This window comes from Rhinopithecus roxellana, chromosome 9 (genome assembly GCF_007565055.1).
Source record: "Rhinopithecus roxellana isolate Shanxi Qingling chromosome 9, ASM756505v1, whole genome shotgun sequence".
In the NCBI taxonomy this organism is placed as follows: Eukaryota; Metazoa; Chordata; class Mammalia; order Primates; family Cercopithecidae; genus Rhinopithecus; species Rhinopithecus roxellana.
In genome coordinates, this window is record NC_044557.1 from 86,626,628 (window position 1) to 86,648,037 (window position 21,410).

Below are 21,410 nucleotides of genomic sequence, written 5' to 3' on the forward strand. Positions count from 1 at the left end.
TCACTGGCGGACCTGCAGATTGAAGGCAGTGAGGGCTTCAGGAAAGGTGGATCTGGAGGGCAGACAAGAGGCTAGTGAGGCCGTGGGGTACCATGGCCCATCCACAGGTGCATCTGTATGCCTGCCTTTCCCATGAGGGTTAGGTCAGGCCTCCCTGAGCCATATTCCCTCAAGCCAGTAACTGGAGCTGCTTGTCGGCTGCCCCCTTAGGTGGGCACATGATCTCTTCATCAGGGAATCACCTTCCCCACGACTGGCACTTACCTGGTCCCTGAAGCCATTTAAACTTGAGACTCAACAGCCTAAGGAAACCAAGTAGTAGGGGCTCCTTGACTCAGCCCCATGAGTCCGCTGTCCTAAGCTCTCCCAGCCCTGGGTCGAGGGACATGGGAGTGAACCAGCAGGCGAGGTGTGGCGTGTCAGGAGGACTGCTGGTATGTATAAGGCCTGTGTGTGGCAGGCACAAATGCCCTGGGGCAGAGAGCAGAAGAAACAAGAAGCGGATGCCTGTGACAAGCTCGATGCCAATAGTTACAGGGCATCTAGGGAACTAAAGGGCAGATTCAAAGGCTGCAGGCTCCAGGAAGAGGCCCCTGCCTTTAGGGAGGCCATGCCCCTTGCTTTGTGTGTGTCGTCATCTTCACTCTCACAGCAGGCCTTGGGGTGGTATTGGTTGTCTGGGATGGGAGACCAGGACACAAGGTACTGAGGCTGCACAGACCGAGAGCAGCTGGGCTGAGCTGGTAAGCCTCGCAGCCTGGGTTTTTCCACTCTGCTCTGCAGACTTGGAGACACCTCAGGTTGCTGTTATGTAAGGGAGGGCCTGGGAGAGCCGGGGCTCTGGGCTGCGTATGTACGTGTCACTGAGTGTGCCTGTTGAGTGTATACATGTGTCTGCGTGTGTGTGTGCCTACAGCATTTTTGGAAGGAGGTCAGCACAGTAGTTGTGCAGCAATCCAAGATTGCCACCTATTAGTCGTGTGTCCTCGGGCAAGGGACTTGGCTGAAATCGTTTAATCCTTACAGCTCCAGGAGGTCCTGATTGTCATTGTTTGGCCAACTAGGAGACTGAGTGACTGTGTGCCAGGTAGCTTTCTAGGCCTTTTACAAGTGTTCGCATTTATTGCATGTTTACTATAATTAGGTAAGGAGTGAGGAAGGCTTTCAAGTCTTCAGGTTAATATTACTTCTATTCCACCCCAGCCAAATGCCTCAGGCCAGATGTGTGTGTGAGCATGTCATATGTATTTATATTCCTGTATGTGAGCATGTCTGTCTCTGTATACATGTGTGTCTGTTTATGAGTGCCTGTGTGTATGTACCTGTCTGCATATCTGTATCTCTTCATGTGTCCACATGTGCACATGGCCTGTCAGTGTCACACGGCAGGCTGCACCCTGCCAGATCGCCCCCCTGCTACTCGTGTCCCTGAGCTCTAGTTTTCTCACCTGTTCCATGGACATGACTGCACCAAACTGAGAGGTTCTTCTCGCATTTCGTTGAACAATAAGCGGGGTGGGCCTGTCTGTATGTCTTTGCTTTCCAAGTTCAACTTCTGTGCTGGTACAGAATCATCTTAAGTACATGTTATGAGCTAGATGCATAGCAGATATACCCCCAAATGCCATTGGCTTCATGCATCACGGGTCACTTCTTCTCTTGCATCACAGCCACTGTTTCTCAGCAGGGGCTCTGCTCTAGGTGGTCACTCAGAACCCAGGCTCCTAACAGCTGGAGGCGCCATCCCACCTTAGGTTCTGAGGCTTCTATGTTTAGGGAGGGAGCAGGGAGAGAGAAGCAGAGGCAGAGACGGGGAGGGTCAGAGAGAAAATCAGGTTTTAGTGGGCCAGGCCTGGAACCCTGCTGGCCAGCACTGAGTCACACGGCCATGTCTACTTGCAAGGGACTCTGGCCCAGCTGTGTGCCCAGGAAGAGGTCACATGTGGGTGGACACTGACGGTCTCTGCTAGAACCCACCTGCTTCTGTTGCTTCCTGACAAAATGAGCATCCTTCCACGCGGGAGGCCCTGGTGGAAGCCAGTTTGCTGCCATCAGACTCTAGCGTGGGGCGACTCTGTTGTCAGCGTGCACTGAGTTCAGTGTTAACAGTGAAGACGTGCTAGGAACAAGACCTGGGCACCCCACAGATCTTACCTGCTCCTGCTTTTTTGAGGCCATTTTGTTTGCGTGATGTGGGGTCTGTGGTGACTCGTGTCAATGAGACACTTGCTAGAAATGCAGAGGCCCCACCCCCTACCTCCCATACAGAATGGACATGGCAGCAAATCCCAGGCGATCCCATCATTAGCAAGCAATGCTTTAGAAGTCACACTTGCAACACGTCTTACCTTCATGTCCACTGTCAGACCTCCCCGGAGGCATCGGGTTTTATGGTTCTCACCTGGTCTGATTTGACCGGAACTTACAGCTCCCAGTAACTCGGCATTCAAAGCTCTTGTTCTTTTGACCTGTAGATCCTTCCAGGGTGAACTCTGCCTGTTCCCTCTCAGACCCTGCAATAAGGTGAATTAGCCCTAAATGAGAATCCAGCAGAAACAAAGCAGGAATTCAAGTTTGATTTGATTTCACTTCTTTAAAACAAAATGTATCAATTATTACTTACAGATGGTATTAGGGCCTAGCTTGATTTTCAGTTCTTCTATCACAGACTTTTCAAAAGCCACATTTTATATATTTTTTTCCCTCTGTACTTTGTTTTTTAAATGTAGGCTTGTTTCCCCACATTTTCTTGTAGTATTTCTAAAAATTTTTTTGGAGTGGGAGAGGAATTATTTAGTGGTGGGAAGAAAGAGTAGAACGGAAGGGAGTGAGGAGAATTTTGCTGGAAAGGGATGGAGGCGGCCAGCAGGAAAATGCAGGTTTCTCTGGCGTGCCTGACCAGGTGTGGGCACCCGGCCTGCAACCAGGGCCAGGCTCTGAGTGCAAAGGCCTGAATCACATCAGGCTGGCTTGGGGGCTTCCAAAGGCAACATGCTTTGCGCAGGGCTAGGGGGAGTTTTCTTACCCGTGCCACAGAAGGAATACCACTGACCCTGCAAAGGGTATCCCCTTCTCCAGAACCAGTGGGTTGAGGAAGGGGAGAAATATTTTAGCGCAGTCCCTGGCTCAGCACCAGCCTGCAATATCTGGTGGTCGTTACTGTTACCATTATTTATCTTTTGTCAGTGCTAAAAGGCCATTGATGGATGCCAGCTTCTAAGATTCATCACATGACATCTCATCTATGAGAAAGATAGATTAGCGACTTTTCCCAGATGATTCCTGGATTCCGGACGCAGTCACCGGAAATCGTGGGCGGCCGACCCGCACCCACGGCCGTGTCCCTGCAGTCGCCCAAGCGACCGCCAGAGGGCGCCGTTGCCTCTCCGGTGGCTGGCGCTGCACAGGGCGCCTATTGCAGGGAGCTGAGCCCCTGAGGCAGAGGCTCTCTGTCCTTGTGGCCCATTCGGCTCTTTCCTGGCAACACTTTCTAGGAGCCTCTTTCAAAAGCTGACTTGCTTGGGGGGTGGATGACCTCCAGCCTCTTGCAAGAGTGTGATTGCAGGCTTCTGTGCTTCCCAGCCTTCGCTATTTTGGGGGACTGAGAAGGGGTATGCCTGGACCCCAGCCTTCTCCACCCACCCTGCTGTCGGCCTCCTGCTCAGGACACACGATGTGCAGTGCGCTTGTGCGGCTCTTTCACAGGGGAAGGCCTTCTAAGCACCTGTCTTCCCCTCTGTGGCCCTGGGCAGGCCCAAGGCCCCCGACCTGAGAAGTTCACCTACTCCCTCTCCGAGCTGCCACCCCAAAGCCACTCCACGGGCCTTCCATTGGCAGATACCGTGCAGGCTCGGGCCTGTGTCTGCAGCCTGTGCCTGGAGGCTGGAGTGGGTGGAAGGGTAGGTAGGTGGCTAAGTGGGACCAGCGAGCCTGGAGCCTTGGGTGGTGCTGCTGTTTGGTTCTAGGATTGGGGGCTGGCCCAAGCCTGCATCCTCCGAGAGAGAGAGGCCCTGGGGAGGGGCGGTGGCGGCAGCGCCCAGGATTCTACAGAGCATTTCCAGGCCCGTAGCAAGCCCCTGCGAGCAGACCCTTTCTTTCCAGCACCCACAAAGCCTCGCCGCCACCACTTCCTTATCCTCTGAGGCTCAGCTTAAGAGTTTTAAAGCTTAGAAGCATTAAAAATAAGGCTTTTTCAAAAGTGAGGTAAAATTCATGTAGCAAAATTCCCCCTTTCAAAGAGTATAGTTCAGTGTACAATTCAGTGCAATGTTGTACAACCACTGGAACTGAGTTCCAAGCCATTTTCATTACCCCCAAAAGAAACCCCTTACCCTTTCGCGGCCCCTCCCTACCACACCACCTCCCCCTGCAACCCCTAGGCAACCACTAACCTGCTTTCTGTCCCCATAGGCGTCCCTGTTCTGGTGTTTGTGGAGTCCTACAATACTTGTTCTTTCATGACTGGCTTCTGTCACTCAAGGTTATGGACTGAACTGTGTCCCCCCAAAATTCATACATTGAAGCCCTAACTTCCAACGTGACTGTATTTGGAGATGGGGCCTTTAGGAGGGGTAATTGAGGTTAAATGGGGTCATATGAATGAAGCCCTAATCCAGCAGGTTTAGGATTCCTAAGAAGAGGAAGGGATATGGGGACACTGTCTCTCTGTGCACCATCTGGGGACACAGCCCGGGAGAGCCCCCACCAGAAACCTCATCTGCCTCCCTTTCATTGTGGAGTTCTAGCCTCCAGAACTGTGGAGAAATCAGTGTCCCTTGCTGAAGCTGCCCGGTGCTGTGGTATACTATTTTCTTATGGCAGCCCAGCCCGAGCTGACTAAGGTTCATCTGCACTGCAACACCCATCAGGACTGCATCTCTCTTTAAGGCTGAACACGTTCCGTCATACACATGGACCACATTTATTTAGGTGTCCATCCATCGACGGACGTTTGGACTATTGTGAAGCTAGGCTGTGAACACATGGGTACAAGTATTTGTTTAGGTTTTAGTGACACACCTAGGTGTGAAGTTGCTAAAAATGCTTTAAGAACGGATTTCTTTGGTGTTTGGGTGTGAGCCAGGAATGGAGAACATCTCGGGGTGCACCGTGTAGGCCTTCCTGCCCTCCCCAGGGTGGCCCCGCCATGCATCTAGGCCCTAGCCTAGGTGTTTCCTGATGCCACCTGGTGAGGTCGCTGTGGGGACTAAAGGAGAAGCACATGTAACTATGATAGCTGATGTGTACCAAGGCTCAGCCTCCCAATCTATAGAATGGGGATGAAGACTCTTCGTTTAATCTCGGCTGTGTCCTCATAATGAGAAGGGACAGGGGCCCATGGGAGGTGAAGTCGCAGAGCTGGAAAGTGGCCGACTACAGTCAGAGCCAGGCTGGCCGAGGCCACTGCGGGAGGTGCTGGGTCAGTGATAACCATGGGTCAACCAGGGACGAGATGTCCATCCAGTGCAACCCTGGGCCAGGCACCGGGGCTCCCTCAGGCTGGCCTTCCTCAGGAAGGGGCCCTAGAGCTCTCCCCAGGGGGCCTCACCCAAGGCCCTACATGGAGCAGAGGAGGAAAAAGGCCTTCATGAATGTTGTTGGAAATTTGTGCTTTGCAAGCTCATGTTTCAGAGATATATTTTATATATTTAGTGCATTAAGGCATCAAATGAAGGGAAACCAAAAGGGAACTGAAGTTCTTTTTGAGAATTAATAATAAATCATATGAGGAAATTGCTTTCATTAAATAAAACACCAAATCTGCCAGATTTTCCTTCAGGGAACACAGGGTGCCAAGCCTGAGAATAAGCCAGTTGCCAGGGCTCTGAGGGCAGCTCAGGGCTGGGGCCTTGAAATCCTGGGGCATGGGTGGATGTGGAAGACGAGGGGGCCATGCCCTGCCTGAACAGCATGAGCAAGGGCCTCAGTGCTCCCATCTGTGGGAGGGGCCGGGGCCTGGGGCTCAAGTTCTCCATGGTGATTGTGGGAAGGGGCCTTAGATTACCCAGAACGACCATGTTTGCCAGGGTGGGGGCTCCTCGCCTCTCTGTGCAGGGCAGGGCTGACCTCAGCCCAGTGCGGGAGGTGCTTCTATGTCACCTTTATTTGTGCATCTGTGAAATGGAGCCAACTGATGGTTCTTGTCCCAGGCAGCCTCGCCACGAGGGAGGGAAGGCAAAGAAAATGGGGAGCCGTGCGTTCTGTGGGTCTTACCCCAACTCGCCTCACTCTCCTGCTGCCCTCCTCCTCCACAACCCCAGGTCTCTTCTGTTCTCGCTCTTCCTTATTCACCATTTCTGGAGCATGTGTGGCCTCCGTTTGAGACAGATGGTCTGTTTCATCTTATTTTGTTTGGCCTGTGCCATGTTTTCAAATGTTTAATTGGACACTAATTAGATACCACATTTAAAAAATCCATATTTTCAGCTTCTCTTTAAAACTCAGAATTGAGTCACCCTGGCCCACCATCCTGGGGCCAGGATGGGAGCGGCTGTTCTTTGAGAGGCCCTGGCCTGCCAGCTGGCCATTGCCTGCTCAGCCCTGTCACCTTCCAGCCCCTCTCCCCAGGACATATATATCAGCGGTAGCTTCCAAGAGAAACTTGGAAGCAAGAGACACAGGGGAGTGTGAATTGCAAAGTGCTTTGTTGAAAAAACTGTTGTGGGTTATTTGTAGCCTTGTTAGGGTATTAGGATGTGTACTCTGGGTTGGGTGTTAATCACCTACAGTGAAACCCTGGCTAAAGCCAACACATTTCCAGGGGAGACAGAATGAACTGCCTGTGAGCTGGGCTGACTCCAGGTAGGACAGGTTTAGATGCAGTGTGAAACATCCCTGTACCGCTTCCCATCTCTGAAATCGGGGGCGGGATGTTATCTTCTGAGGTTGAGTTTATCCTCCTGATAGTGAAATGACTGCAGGAGCTCCGGACCTCACCCTCCCGTCTGGCAGGAAAAAGCAGAAGCCTTTGAGTCACGGGTCAAACCCCAAACCCTGAGGCTTTTGCTGAAACCATCAGAGTGCCTGCAAACTGCCATTCCCTTCTTGGACTGAACGGGAGACCAAGCCTGCGTGTAGTGCCTAGTAGAGATTGGGGTTGTGTTATGTTGCAAGAGCCCTTGACACACCCGCACTGATATCCCTTATCCATGAAAGAACGAGTTGGGAAAAGCGTTGTCGAGTGGATGTAAAGTGCCGTGCCACTGGAGGAGGCTGCTTCACTCCATATTGCCTTTGCTAGAAGGGGAGGTTAAGGCTTAGAGGATCTAAGGTGTCTTGCCCAAGGTCATGGTTAGCAGGTAGGAGATGGAGCCAGACCCAGACTTTGGGACCCATTGATTCCTGCCTACCCTACATGTGACCCATGCATCACTTTGCTTTTGGTGTTTGCAGATGCCTGGGTTTAAATCACGCTGAGCTCATTCAGGGGCCTGAGCGGGGCCGATGCTCGTGGGAGGATGAGTGGGATGCTTGCCGCAGACTTCTGTGGGAGCCAGCCGGGAAGCCCAAGGGCAGCTCACCTCTCCAGCCTGCTCCTCCTCCAACCCACCCTGAGTCATTCTTTAATGGAATGTGTGGCTGTTTTAATTCCTACCAGCACAAACCTTTGCATGTCCTTTATATTTTATTCTCTTTCAGCAGGAAGTTTCTCAGTGCCTAAATGCTTGTATGGCCGTCTCCTTCCAGTGCTGGGCAGTCTGTCCCGGGGAGCTATGGGCTGGGGGAGACAGGACAGCCGCTCCAGCTCCTGGAACAGCCAGGCTTCCTGGGAGACTGGGGTTGCAGTGACAGAAGAGAAAGAGGCCCAGGGAGGGATGTGACCATCCACAGTCCCTACGAGGGCACATTCAGGGCTCAAACCTGGGCCGGCCTGACACCAGGAGCTAAGCTCCTGCACTCCACCCCACTGTGGTGGGAATTCAAAGCTCAGCTTGATGGGTTCTGGTGAAGGGGTGAGGTAAGTGGGGTAATGGCCTGGGCATTCCCAAGTGGAAAGAATAGGGGTAGTAATGCTGCAGAGGCAGGAAGGTAAAGGCCCTGCTCTACCTACCTCTCTCCTGAATAAGCTCCACAGTGGAGGGCAGGGGTTTTACCCTTTAACTCTGTGAAAGTCACTCATGGTCAGGTGTGGATGTACCTAGATTGCTGGGGGGGACATGGGGAGCCACAGACAGCTCTTGAGCGCTGGAGTGCAGGAGCGAGGCTGGTCTGAGCCACAGACAGCTCTTGAGCGCTGGAGTGCAGGAGCGAGGCTGGTCTGAGCCACAGACAGCTCTTGAGCGCTGGAGTGCAGGAGCGAGGCTGGTCTGCAGTCCACTTGGCCCAGGCTGCCCTATTTGCCTTTCTCCAGTGGAGACAGCCCACTGGATACTTTGAGTATCCAATTAAAATACGGAGCTCAGGACAGGTACCTCTTATGGTCTATTCTCCATGTATATAGTATGCATCTTGCGCTACTATATCCCATGTGCTTAGAGTGTCTTTCAGTGAAATACGTTGTTCAGAACAGGAGAAGCTGGGAAGCTTCTGGTACCTGGTGGCCGCCACGGCTTCTGGGAAGTCTTGCAGAGCCAGTGGGGAGTGACAGGCATCTTAAAGTGAGTGCTGCCTTCCAGCCACAGCTGGTGGTTTGGGGAGCTCCAGACCCAGTAGAAATGATTAGTTTTATTATCCTTCTCCTCTGCCTGTCTCCTCTCTGGGAAGATGGAGCCTATTCATTTTTTTCTTTTTTCTGTTTTGTTAGCTGCAGCAGAGAGTTGAAGGCTGCTTCTCTGCAAAGCCTCTCCCAGGACAGATCAAAGAGACCCACTAAGTATATTAAAGAGGCCATGAAAATCAGGCTGGGTGGTGCCGTGTCTTGGGCAAAGCTGCCCCAAGCCACCTTGGGCCCTGGGCTTAGGGATTGGCTGGGACTTCCAGGCAGGCCTGGGAAGATGGAAGTCGATTGCACAGCAAGGTGTCTGGGGACACCACGTGCTGCCTTCTCCTCCATGCTGGGCCCTGGGATCTGCATAGCTGAGTCAGTGGGCTCTGCTCTCCTCAGGAGCTCACGGTCTGGCCTAAGGTGGCCCAGGCTGTGACTCCCCAGCAGGGCCAGTCAGTGTCTGGATAGGTGAGGAGTGCAGCCTGTGGGTGCTGTCCTGGGAGCCGCCACGCTTCCACCAGGGTCTGGGGCTGGAAGAGGCACCTAGTAACCAGCTGAGAAGGTCCTGTGGAAGCAGGCAGGCTGTCAGTCCCCTTGGGCCCAGACATCATTGGCTGTGGATCCATATGAGCACTTGGGGGCTGGAAGGCCTGACCCCCAGGGCTGCACACCAGCCTGAGGTGAGGCTCAGTTCAGAGGCTGCAGGACCTGGCTCTCGGTGAGGGGCCTATGAATTTGGTGAATTCTGGATGGGGCCCGGTGAGGGGCTGATTCTCATTCCTCGCTGATGCATGTCCTCTGCCCTGTTTCACAGATGAGGAAGCAGAGGGGTCCTTCCAGAGTGCTCAGGAGTCATAGTGCACAGTGCAGAGTCAGCTTTTCTAAGTGGGCTTTGTCATTTTTACAATGACTGTCCCCTTTCCAGATCTGTCGGGCAGGAACCCCATCACCAGCCTGCCCTGCGGAGTTGGGCGTCACCGGCCCCCGGGTCTGTGGAGGTGGGCGGGGTGAACTGGAGGTTCTCTTTCAGTACTGGCTTCACTTAGCAGGTGACCTAGGATGCTCCAGACCCCTGGGGGAGGTGGGCGGGGTGAACTGGAGGTTCTCTTTCAGTACTGGCTTCACTTAGCAGGTGACCTAGGATGCTCCAGACCCCTGGGTGGGGCACCACTCGAGGAGTTGGTTCCATGTGCTGGGACGTGGGGCTGGGCTGAGCTGGGGGGTCTTCCTGAATCTCCTTCACTACTCACATCTACCCACCCTGCCTGGTCCTGGGCACTGCCACCTGTCAGCAAAACTGAGCAGGCCATGGAAGGGCATGTGTGTGGGCAGAGCAGGACCCTGGAGCCTGAAGTGGGGGCCAGCTGGGCTGAGGAAGCTGGGATAGGCACTCGACCGGAACCGACTGTAAACCCCTCCAGGGTCCCTGAACTGTGCCGGCATCCCAGAATCTTGGGAAGGATGGTGTCAGGGATGCCGCTGCTGCGTGAGCAGTGCTGGAGGCCGGATTTCAGGCTGTCAGTGCTGTCTCTGTCACCAGCGCCACTGTGGTTAACCTCACACCCAGAAGCCTGACTCCTGGCCATCCGGACCAGTACCAGGTCCCAAAGGCAGGCATGTCTCTAACTCCGCATCCCCTTAGACATCAGCAAAACAGGCGGTGAAGCTCTGGAGATGAGCAGTGTGGGCTGGCTGTGTCCCTTGTATGCAGGGGCTTTGTACCCTGTGTGTGGCCTTTGCATTTCTCAGTTGGTGGGACTCTGGCTTGGGGGCCTGCTGTTGGCTGGGTGCCTGTAGGGGGTGCCAGGCATTGGGTTGGGTAAGGATGATGTGGTCTCTTGCAGGGCAGCTGTGAGTTGATCCAGTCTCCCTCCTGCAGCCTCATCTTCCACATCTGTAAAGTGGTTCGATTGACTGAGGCTGTGGCGCCCCTCTGGGAGTCCTGGTTTCGTTATCTCTACCTTCGGAGCTGTACGTGTGCCTCCTGAATTTTGTGCACATCCATGTCAGAAGTCTCATTGCCAAAGGGACGAGTGATCCCTTTATGATGAGGGAAGGGTGGCCAGCGGTAGGTGGGACTTCTGAGATTCTGCCATCTCTGTGGTCCTCAGATGGAGAAGGTCACCTCTTGTAGTGCCTGGTGGGTGTGGGGTATTCTAGGAGCCTGGAGTCCTAGAGGGAAAATGCACATGGGCATCTGTGGTTCCTGAACTCACAGGTGAGGTGGGAGGTGACCAGGAACAGAGCCCAGGGGTCACTTGTGGCCTTTCCATATCCATGCCCCAGCCTCTATCTGCACCTGCTCGTGTTGGGTACAGGCTGGCTGGAGCCCCTTGGGAGATTTGCAGGCATCCCCTGTGCCAAGAGCAGGTCCCAGGGCACAGTCAAGTCTCTGGAGTTGTCCGAACGGGTAACCTACGAGTTGATGAATGAAGACGTCTTCTGACCCCTGGGCGGTGGGTATTGGGATATGTTCATTTGCAGATGGGAAAAAATCGTCTTTCAAGACTTGAGTTGTCACACAGGTGCTGGGGGAATGTATTAGATTTGTACCTCATTCTCCCCTTAGGAAGAGCTTAGAGGCCATCTTCTGTGTCATGTATCCAGCATACACACATTTTCTATGCTCTTTATTGTATCTTCTACATATAACCTGTAGACATGGTGTGTGCTACTAAAACGTACATGTGTGCAGTCTGCAGCATATACATAGGTGTGGCACATACACAGCCTGTGTCATGTGTATTCTATAGGCACACACACTGCATAGACAATATTTGCTGGTGAATATGGGTGTGCTGTAGTTATATGAGCCTCTTGGTCTAATCTATCTGTATATACTGTCACATGTGCTGTTATTCTACACATTAGGTTCCAGGTATACACTGTGTGTGTTCTATATGAAGTCTTCATGGATGCCATGTATGTGTGTTCTATACAGGTATTTGGGAACATCTGACATGTGGACTTAATATTTGCAGACCTGTTTGTACACAGTACCTGCAGTGTTCTATCATAAGCAGATTCGTTAAACAGACCCAGGGGAAGTCTCTGCAGGAAATACAGCTCTCACACTGAATGATTAATAAATGGGCTATTGGTAAATTCTTCTTGAACACATAGGCAGGGTTGGGGGGCAGCAATGAGGGGTATGTGGAACACCAGTGGAGAGCTATTAACGCACCAAGGGCACAGTTCCTGGAACTTGTAGAGAGTAGCTGCTGTGAGCCTGCTGGCAGATGCAGCTAATTGCCAAAGTCCTCTTCTTCCTTTCCTCTGATCTACTGGGGCTGTCCATTGGATGGACCCAACTGGAAACCAGAGGGCAAAGGGACACTTGCTGTAGCTCCCAAGGTAGAGAGCAGGCTGTGGCTGGGAACACCTGAACGGGACAGGGGAGGATACCCTGCACCGCCTTTTTCCTGGAAGGCCTTGGGAGTTCTGAAACTTGTCTCTCACTTTAGAGGGAATGGTTCTATTCCCCAGACCACTGGGCCCCCAGGAAATGTGTTAATGTGGAAGACCCCCGAACCTCAGTGCCGTTCATCTCCCGTACTCTCTCATGCATGTATCTTACCAAGGGATGTCATCAATGCAGTGGACCAGTGAGAAACACTGTGGGGTGTCAATGATCAAGTTTTTTCATGCTCCTCTAGTAAGACAGCAGGAGAATTGACATAAGCCTGAGACAGGACATACCAGTGTACTGCTGTCCAAGCCCTGTCCAGGCAAACTGCTTCTTATTTTTACTAGCAGGAACAGAAGTCAGGGTGGGGGACTGTGACACCTGGTATGCAGTTTTTGACCCAGAAAATGCTGTGTTGACTTCTTCTAGTAAATATATCACATACGGAACATTACCACTTATTAAGTTTCCAACAACCTTCTGTTATTTTCCAGCATTCCAGCTGGCTTTTTTTGTATCAGCTCTATGGGTGAGCTATATGGAGATAGAGTAGGATTCCCACCCCTGCAATCTTTTATATTTACCCTACTTGTTTGCCAAGATGTGCCTTCTTTCCTGAAGACCTAAGTTTCCATCTGGTGTCCTTCTCCCCAGACAGAGCAGCCTTCAGTAATCTTGTTGTACAGATATGCTGGTACTGAACTCTCTTGGTTTTGCTTAATTTGAAAATGTCTTTGTTCTGCCAGAAGGATAATTTCTCTGGATGTGGAATTCCCAGTGAGCAGTCTTAGTTCTTTACAGCCGTGCTTCCACTGCTTCCTGGCCTCTGTTGCTTATGTTTAGAAGTGAGCAATATTATGTTGCTCTTCCCCTGTATGTGGTGTAATTGTTTTTCTCTGGCTGCTTTCATTATTTTCTGACTTTAAGCAGCTCAACTCTGGCATGTGGTTTTCTTTGTATTTGTCCTGCTTGGGGTTCACTGAGCTTCTTGAATCTATAAGTTTGTGTCTTTCATCAAGTTTAGCTTTTTTTGAGATGAAGTCTTGCTCTGTCACCCAGGTTGGAGTGCAGTGGTGCAGTCATGGCTCATTGCAACCTCCGTCTCCTGGGTTCAAGTGATTCTCCTTCCTCAGCCTCCTGTGTAGCTGGGACTACAGGTACATGCCACCACACCTGCCTAATTTTTGTATTTTTAGTAGAGATGGGGTTTCACCATGTTGGCCAGGCTGGTCTCAAACTCCTGGCCTCAAGTGATCCCCCTGCCTTGGCCTCCCAAAGTGCTAGGATTACAGGTGTAAAGCACTGTGCCTGGCCTAAATTTGGCTACTTTTGGCCAATATTTCTTCTTTTTCTTCAATGGGACACCTTTTGATATTGCCCCACAGCTCCCCCAAGGCTTTATTTTCAATTTTTATTCCTCGCTGCTTTTTTTCCTCTCTGCTTTTCAGATTGGATAATTTCAATTGATATATATATTCTCTTTTTTTCAGCTTTTCTCTTTCCCCACCCTGTCCTTTCTGGCCTAACTTTATCACATCATCTCTTCTTTCGTAAGGACTAAGGGGTGTCAGAGCTCAGTGCGAGCTGGGATTGAGGGCCAGAGAGGATGGGGAGAAGGCCTTCTGGAGGCAAATATGTGATGTTATTTCTCAAGTGAGAGTTTGGCCCATGGGGGTAGGTAGGTCATGGCACATATTTGCACCACCAGAGACAGGCAGACTGAGCCACAGGCAATGAAGCTCTGATGGAGAAACATGAGCTAGAGCAGTCAGAGGCAGCTTCCTGCAAGAGGCAGTGGTAGAGGATCCTGGGGTCTGGTAGATGCCTACTGTGTATCAGACTCTGGGCTAGGAGCAGTCTGATCTCGGCAGATCCATACAATGCCACCTATCCCATGTAACAGATAAAGACACATGGGTTTGGAAAAGCTTATGGAACCCAAGGTAAAGAAGCAATCTAAGTGACCATGAACATGTGACAGGGTTACGTCAGGGAAATCTGTCCTGATGGGCAGGATTTTAGATATTGGAAGACCAGGTACATCCTTCAAAATTTCAGTCCAAATATTGTCCATGATCCAGGTTTTTATTCTGGGTAGTGTTAGTGCCACAGTTTGAACCTACTGAGTCCCTTGTTCCTTCTGCCATATTGGGAAGAGCCCATCCTGGTTCTGACATTGTCACTGACCAGCTGGGTGACCCTGCAGCTGACTTCACCTATTCAACATCATTGCCTTCATTTTGAATGTGAGGAAATAAAGACTTCACTTGGATTCCCTGCAGCAGCCACGCAATGAAGTTGTATCAAGAATTTCAAAAGTACTTACACACATAAGGTCTTTAAGGGTTGTCTCCTCATTTCTATCCAGGCTCCATTCATAGAGTGGTACAAATTTATTCATTCCTTTATTAAATATTTTACTTTCTAGGTATGGGGGAATACAGCAGCGAACAAAACATTTTAAAAATATGCCTTTGTGGCATTTATGTCTCACTCTGCAATCGCCTCTCTTGATTCAAAGTCTCTGCTTTTGAGCCTCATTCTTGGCAGTTGAAAACTCTGGGCTGAAATCCCAACTCTGAAGAAATCAGGCTACCCTGCTATTAAGTAACTAACTCAGTTTTCTTGTCAGTGAGGTTGGACTCATGATGGTTTAGAGGCTAGAATGAGGTGATGTGTGTAAGAGGATTTAGCACTGTGCCTGGTCCATGGCGGGTATCATTCTTTGAAAATCTACTCTTCATGCCAATCCATAGTGGACTTAGAGAGGTTTCTCCCTTGGGCTTGGTACTTTTGGAGTTCTTAGTAGTGAATCTGCTTTTATCTTTTTAAAGCCTTTGCGTTGCTCCAAGATGGCACTGGAATGCCCCTCCATCCCCTCTCAGTGGCATATCCCAAGTGACATTGATTCTTCCTTGTTTTTCTCTTCCCTTCCATCCCAGGTTATAACATCCCAAATCCCCTCCCTACTGAAATGTTCCTACCCCTACTGCCATCCCCCAACCTCATGTGACTTCTAAGAAACTGGCTCTCCTTTGTTCTCCTTCCTCCAAGATATGGCCATGCCCTTCTACCCTGCAGAGGAAATTCCCCCAGTTCCAGCCCAACTGAAGCATACCAGGTCCCCCTGCATTGCACTGCACCAAATCGACCCCTGCTTCCCCCAACCTCTAGACCCCTCCTCACTTGCTCTCCCTGTTCTTCTCGTCCCCTCCCCACAGGTTATGGGCACGCTGCACCTGGCACCGATGCGGGCAAGGCCTTCTGCATGTTCTATGCCGTGCTGGGCATTCCGCTGACGCTGGTCATGTTCCAGAGCCTGGGCGAGCGCATGAACACCTTCGTGCGCTACCTGCTGAAGCGCATCAAGAAGTGCTGTGGCATGCGCAACACTGACGTGTCCATGGAGAACATGGTGACTGTGGGCTTCTTCTCCTGCATGGGGACGCTGTGCATCGGGGCGGCTGCCTTCTCCCAGTGCGAGGAGTGGAGCTTCTTCCACGCCTACTACTACTGCTTCATCACGTTGACTACCATTGGGTTCGGGGACTACGTGGCCCTGCAGACCAAGGGCGCCCTGCAGAAGAAGCCACTCTACGTGGCCTTTAGCTTTATGTATATCCTGGTGGGGCTGACGGTCATCGGGGCCTTCCTCAACCTGGTGGTCCTCAGGTTCTTGACCATGAACAGTGAGGATGAGCGGCGGGATGCCGAAGAGAGGGCATCCCTCGCCGGAAACCGCAACAGCATGGTCATTCACATCCCTGAGGAGCCACGTCCCAGCCGGCCCAGGTACAAGGCGGACGTCGCGGACCTGCAGTCTGTGTGCTCCTGCACCTGCTACCGCTCGCAGGACTATGGTGGCCGCTCAGCGGCTCCTCAGAACTCCTTCAGCGCCAAGCTTGCCCCCCACTACTTCCACTCCATCTCTTACAAGATCGAGGAGATCTCACCAAGCACATTAAAAAACAGCCTCTTCCCATCTCCTATTAGCTCCATCTCTCCTGGGTTACACAGCTTTACCGACCACCAGAGGCTGATGAAACGCCGGAAGTCCGTTTAGGTGTGGGGAGGGAAATGGGACAGAAAAGTCATTTGTCATAGTTGGTGTTAATTTCCATTGGTCCAACTCGTCTTTTCTTATTTATTTATTATTATTGTCATCATTATTACTTTCTCTCCTTCCTCCTTTCTTGGTCTCTTGGTCTCATTTTCCCCCACCTTTCCAGCCAGACAGAGCAGGCCAAAGGGAAATACAGGCCCATCCTCCTCTGAAACTCACATCTGAGCATGAAGCATGGATCTCCTCCTTCCTTCCCAGCAGACTATGCCTTACATTTCTCACCCCACCCGCCCCATCTCTGCAGTGGTTTTCCCGGGACAGATGTGAGACCAAGACCACGGAGAGAGCTGAGAGGATACCCACCCCAAAGCTGCACACCACGCTCAGAGCCTTCAATCGCCCACCCTTAGTGGTGTCTCTGACCTAACTCCTTTCTCTTTTCCTCCCTAAGGACTGAGTGGCTGTGTGCGTGTGTTGTGTGTGCTTCTGTGTGCACATGTGTCGTGACAAAACGGGAAGTATTAGGTATTCCTTTTTCTTTCCCATCATACATCATAGCCTGCTTTTGGCTGCTTCCAAACAAAAACGGAAAGACAAAACCCACAAGGTTTTAGATTTATCATCTTTTGCCAAATCAAGCATGTTTCATGAGCAATCCTTATCCCTGATGTGTCATGGCCATGTTTTCTAAATGCTAGGTTCTAAATTATATTAAGGTTTTTTTTAGGGGGCGGGTGGGCAAGAAAACCCAGATCATTTTAGCTTGCCAGTTCAAACATTTTTTTAAAAGCATGCACTTTGTTAAACTGGTATGCACTATCAACAAGAAAACTAGAAATGGAATAATCCAAAGCCAGTAACATTAATTTATAAAAGACATTTTTAATTTTGTCACCTCCAGTTCCAACAATTTACCATGCAACTGGAATTGTCAGGGGAAATGGGAAAATTGTTGGAACCCTAGAGTATCTATTTTATTTTCCTCTTATTGATGATTTTGTGCAGCACCTACCTGCATAAATAAGAATTATTGTGTTGGAATGCTTGGGTGAGAATGGGTATTAGTATGTGGCTGTGTTTCCTTTTCCTAATGAAAAGTGACAGGGCATTCCTCATTAAAAATACATATCTATTTCAAGAAATATCGTCTCTAATTGCATTTGATTTGTAAATAGGGGAAAGTTCACATTGGTCTCAGGAAGAGTTTAGAGGCAAGGAGCTTTGTCTTGGCCTACTGGGAACTTGCCAATCTCAGGGGACAATTTTGTCTGAGTAGTGTAGAAATTCCTCCCTGCTCTCAATAGGGGATGACCCCAAAGTCATCAGGCTGTAGAATATGGCACATTGGAGGCTCTTATAGTAACAGGATTTAAGGACAGTTTGACCTCCAGATTCACTGAGGGGACTTTAATTTCCCTCATTACCATCCCTGCCATTTTCTAAAAATCACCCATTCATCCATCCTCCCATTCCTCTTTTGTAAACGAAGTTCATGGCTCTTGCATGGAAATGGACCTTGGCTGTACTCAGAAGGAACACGTTTACTGGCCTGTCTCAAGGCCCCAACGAGATCTCCCAGAAAGGAGGCTTTGCTCCCTAGAAAGAGTAGACCTACAGGATTTCTTAAAGGAGACAACATCTGAATGCCACCAGTCCCAAGCATTTGGGCCAATGGGCTGAAACACTGGAGCATTCAAGACTCCTCTGAAAAGGCTGTGCATGTACTTTAATGCTACATCCCATGTTGAAATTTCCCCTTCGTCCAGGACACAGGGCCTTCGAAGGAGTCTGCGAACCTCAGATTCTCTAGGCCAAAGTTGACAGTTCTCAACCTTCAAGGTCTTTATTGATTTACTTGTTTTAAGATTTTGTTTTATGGGAGGCCCTACTTGGGGCTCTAAAATCTGTCCAGAGAATAGCAAGTTCTTTTCACTTTTTTTTTTTTTCTCTTGGATGAGATTGTTGACGCTAGGGGGTCAGAGGTATAAAAGCCCTAATGCATTTGCAGAAGGCTTTGCTTCAGAAGAGTGTGCCTGGAATAAATGTGGGATTCTCATGAAAACCTTTGTAAGAGGTGCCTTCAAATGGTTGGGGGGTGTGAGCTGATCTATGATGACACCAAGGCACTGAGAGGGTGATTTGCTCAGTGTCACAGGCTGGCTGTTGACAGAACTGAGACAGGTGTCTCAGTCTGGAGCCCAGGAGAGTCCAAGGAGCTGACTTCACGCCACCATGTCCTAACTCAGCCCTCAGAGGAGGGCGCCTGCCTGTTTCCCCACTGGGGGCATGCAGCAGGCCCTTGGAGCCAATTAAAGGGACACCAAGTCCACCCCGCATACAGAGCTGGTTTCCACACTACACTATCTGTGTCAAGTTGGTCATATAGGAGCCCTGCTTCTGCTTGAATGCCTCAAGTAACAAGGAGCTTCTCTATTCCCAAGAACTGTAAAAAACATTCTCTATTCTATAGGATTAAGGATTATAGGATGAAGTCTTTTCTCCTCACATGACCACTGACATAAGTATCTGAGGCAACTTGTAATTTATCTTGGCTCTATTTCCCTCCTATGTCTTCTCTTTGCTACTGGTTTAGCCCTTTGAAGGATGGTCACTGAGTCTTCTCTTTCAAAGTTAAACATCCTTGTTTATGGTCAGTGTTTAGGGGATGGAGGCAAACCTTGGTTTGCTTGGTGATGTTCATCTTTTGCTCAGATGGTCCATCTCTTCCCTACTGTGGTCTGGCCAAGGAGTTATCTAGGTATATCATGAAATGATCTCAGAGTAGGGAGGGCAGGGGCCCAGTTAAAGGTTCAGGGTTCTTTCTTCTCTTAATAAAACACTAAACAGAGATGCCCAACTTCTACCACTCAATCAGCATTAGAATCAGATCCTCAAAGCCAGGAGGAAGTTTGGTCCAAAGTCATCTCACTGAATAGCCTTTATTTTCAGAGGAGGACACTGAGGTCCAGAGAAGGTGAACACTTACCTAAAGGTCACAGAGGTACAATCTAGGTCTTCCCGCTGATTTCTCTACCATTTTCCTGGCTAATTCTGTTGCCGCTTACAGCCTTCTGAAGATCTCTTGTTGCTGGGTGATTTTAGTTTCTTAGCCCCAGGTCTTCCTCCCTCTTGCACCTAGTAATTTCTTTCCTTCATCCAAGTGATTCTCATCCCCTTCTCCCTGTTAACCATGGCCATTCAGCAAGGGGGTCGAAGTCACAGCAGTCTGCTTGGATGTAGGGATCAACTTCTGTTAGAATGAGCTCAGGAAGAGCCACGTGCTACCAGAATCACCCAAAGTCAGCCCACCATCCAGTACCTAGAAATCAGCATACCTTGTAGGTACTTAGGGATCATTAGTACCACTGCCCTCCTTCCTCCTATATTTGGAGTGGACAGAAGATTGAGAGCTCTTAGTTGAAAAGAAGTCAAGTGAGAGTAATATCTCTAAGACCCCTGGGGGCAACACTTGCTAGAGACCATCCTGCTATAATCCTCATTGTACCCATCCTGGGTGGAAAGTGCTGTGTTGGCCTTCCGCCTGTTAGACTCTTATGTAGGACTGAACCCCTCTGGGTTTTGAGATACTTGATTATCCCTACAGCTAGTATCAGATCTGTTCTTTCCACCTGCACTGCTTCGTCTTGAAACCCTGGCAACAGCCCCTTAAGTACAGGGGGCTGCCTGGCTCTAAATGTGAACCCTCTTGGAAGCATCTGCACGCTCCCACTGTGCATGGCTGATTGGGAGGGGAATGCCTGCATTCAGGCATGGTCACAGCAGCTCATTTGCAGCCCAGGATTCCCCCCGGGTCCATCATCCTTTCAGGAGAGGTGGCAAATAGACTTAGACCACTGCCCACAAAAGCCTCCTTGGGAGGTGCTCATTAAAACCCCACCCATCAATGGGAGGGAGATTGATGAATCTCAGCTCACCTGTTCCTTATCTGTGCACAGGGCCTTAAGAGAACATTGGGACAGTATGAGCAGCTCACAGATAAGCCTAGGCAGGTCGTTTTTCTCTGCCACATCCATATCTGGAAGCCAATGTGTCCTGTTTCTCATTGACAATCACTTACAGCTGGAAGCTGGAGGGAAGAACAGGGTTTCTCAGAGGCCTCCCTTGTCTGTGCACATTGGCCGGGAGAGGGAGGTGAGCAAGGAGAAAATGACCAAAAAACCACCATCACTGAGGCTTATGGCTCCATTTCTTTTTGTAATGGTGATTTTTTTAAATGACAGGCCCCAAGATACCCTTTGAAGCCCTCTGCAGAGGCACATGCCCCCGTCCTATCAGTGCACTGGCCCTGTCATCAATGAGGCACTCTGGCAAACTGACTTTGTTCTGAAAGTGGTATGACTTGGGGTCTGTCCCATGCGGGCCAGCTGCCTGGGGGTCCAAAGTGGGTTTCCTCCAGAGTTGTGGCCAGCACAGGACCCTGGAAACACCCTAGATGGGGACAGGGTGGCAGGCAGGGGACCTGTCATTGTGCTGTGCTCCATTGAGCTCCTGGAAGTCATTTCGCTCCTGGGGCCTCTGGGGCTTCCCCATCAACATAACAAGACAGCTTGGGCAAGATTTATGGGCACTTAGCACAAAACCAATTTGACCCACAAAAGCATTTGGCTGGGATGTTCTGATCCCTGGGCACACTTGAAGCTTGAGCCACCCAGAAGAAAGCCAAAAATCACTTTGTTTGGCAGGGGATGGGGAGCTGGGAAGATGCAGAGGGACCGGCAATAGCAGAGACACCATGGTTATCACAAACCAAGGCCAGGTACATTCCGGGCTCCCCAAAGCGCTGAGCATAAATCCATTTTATGTGGTTCTTTCTCGACCACACCCAATAGAGGCTGCTGATTCAGGAAAACAGGAAGTCTATGACCACGGTCCCCCACACTGACCTTCTGTGTTGAAGATCCCAGAATTACAAAGAATGGTCCAATGAGCTTCCCTAGACTTCTCGCCCAGACCCCCCCAGCCTCAATACTTTGCCACCCTGCTCCCCAGCTCTCACTCAGATGTTTGGACGACACGTCATGTCTGCAACTTTTCAGGGGTTCAGCCAGAGAAGAAATTGTCTGCCATGAACAAGTGCACTTTCCTAATGGTGCCATTGTCACGCCTAAGAAACATAGCATTCATACATTATTGTCTGGAACAATCTGTATGTAAATCCCCAATTGTCCCAAAAATGTCAAGAGCTTGAGTGTAAAATACAACCCAAGACCGCCTCCCACAATTGCTTGTCTTGTTCCAGACTTCCCCTGAATAGGACGTCCCCGTCACCATTTCTG

At 50.4% G+C, this 21,410-nt stretch overlaps 1 protein-coding gene across 1 annotated transcript in view; it reads left to right on the forward strand.

The window, feature by feature from the left end:
• The window catches only part of KCNK9 (potassium two pore domain channel subfamily K member 9), a 104,701-nt gene that overhangs the window by 71,522 nt on the left and 11,769 nt on the right, over positions 1-21,410 (forward strand). The window contains exon 2 of the mRNA XM_010354090.2: positions 15,272-16,113. Within this exon, the coding sequence (XP_010352392.1) occupies positions 15,272-16,113 (842 nt within the window). The remainder of the gene's footprint in view (positions 1-15,271; positions 16,114-21,410) is intronic.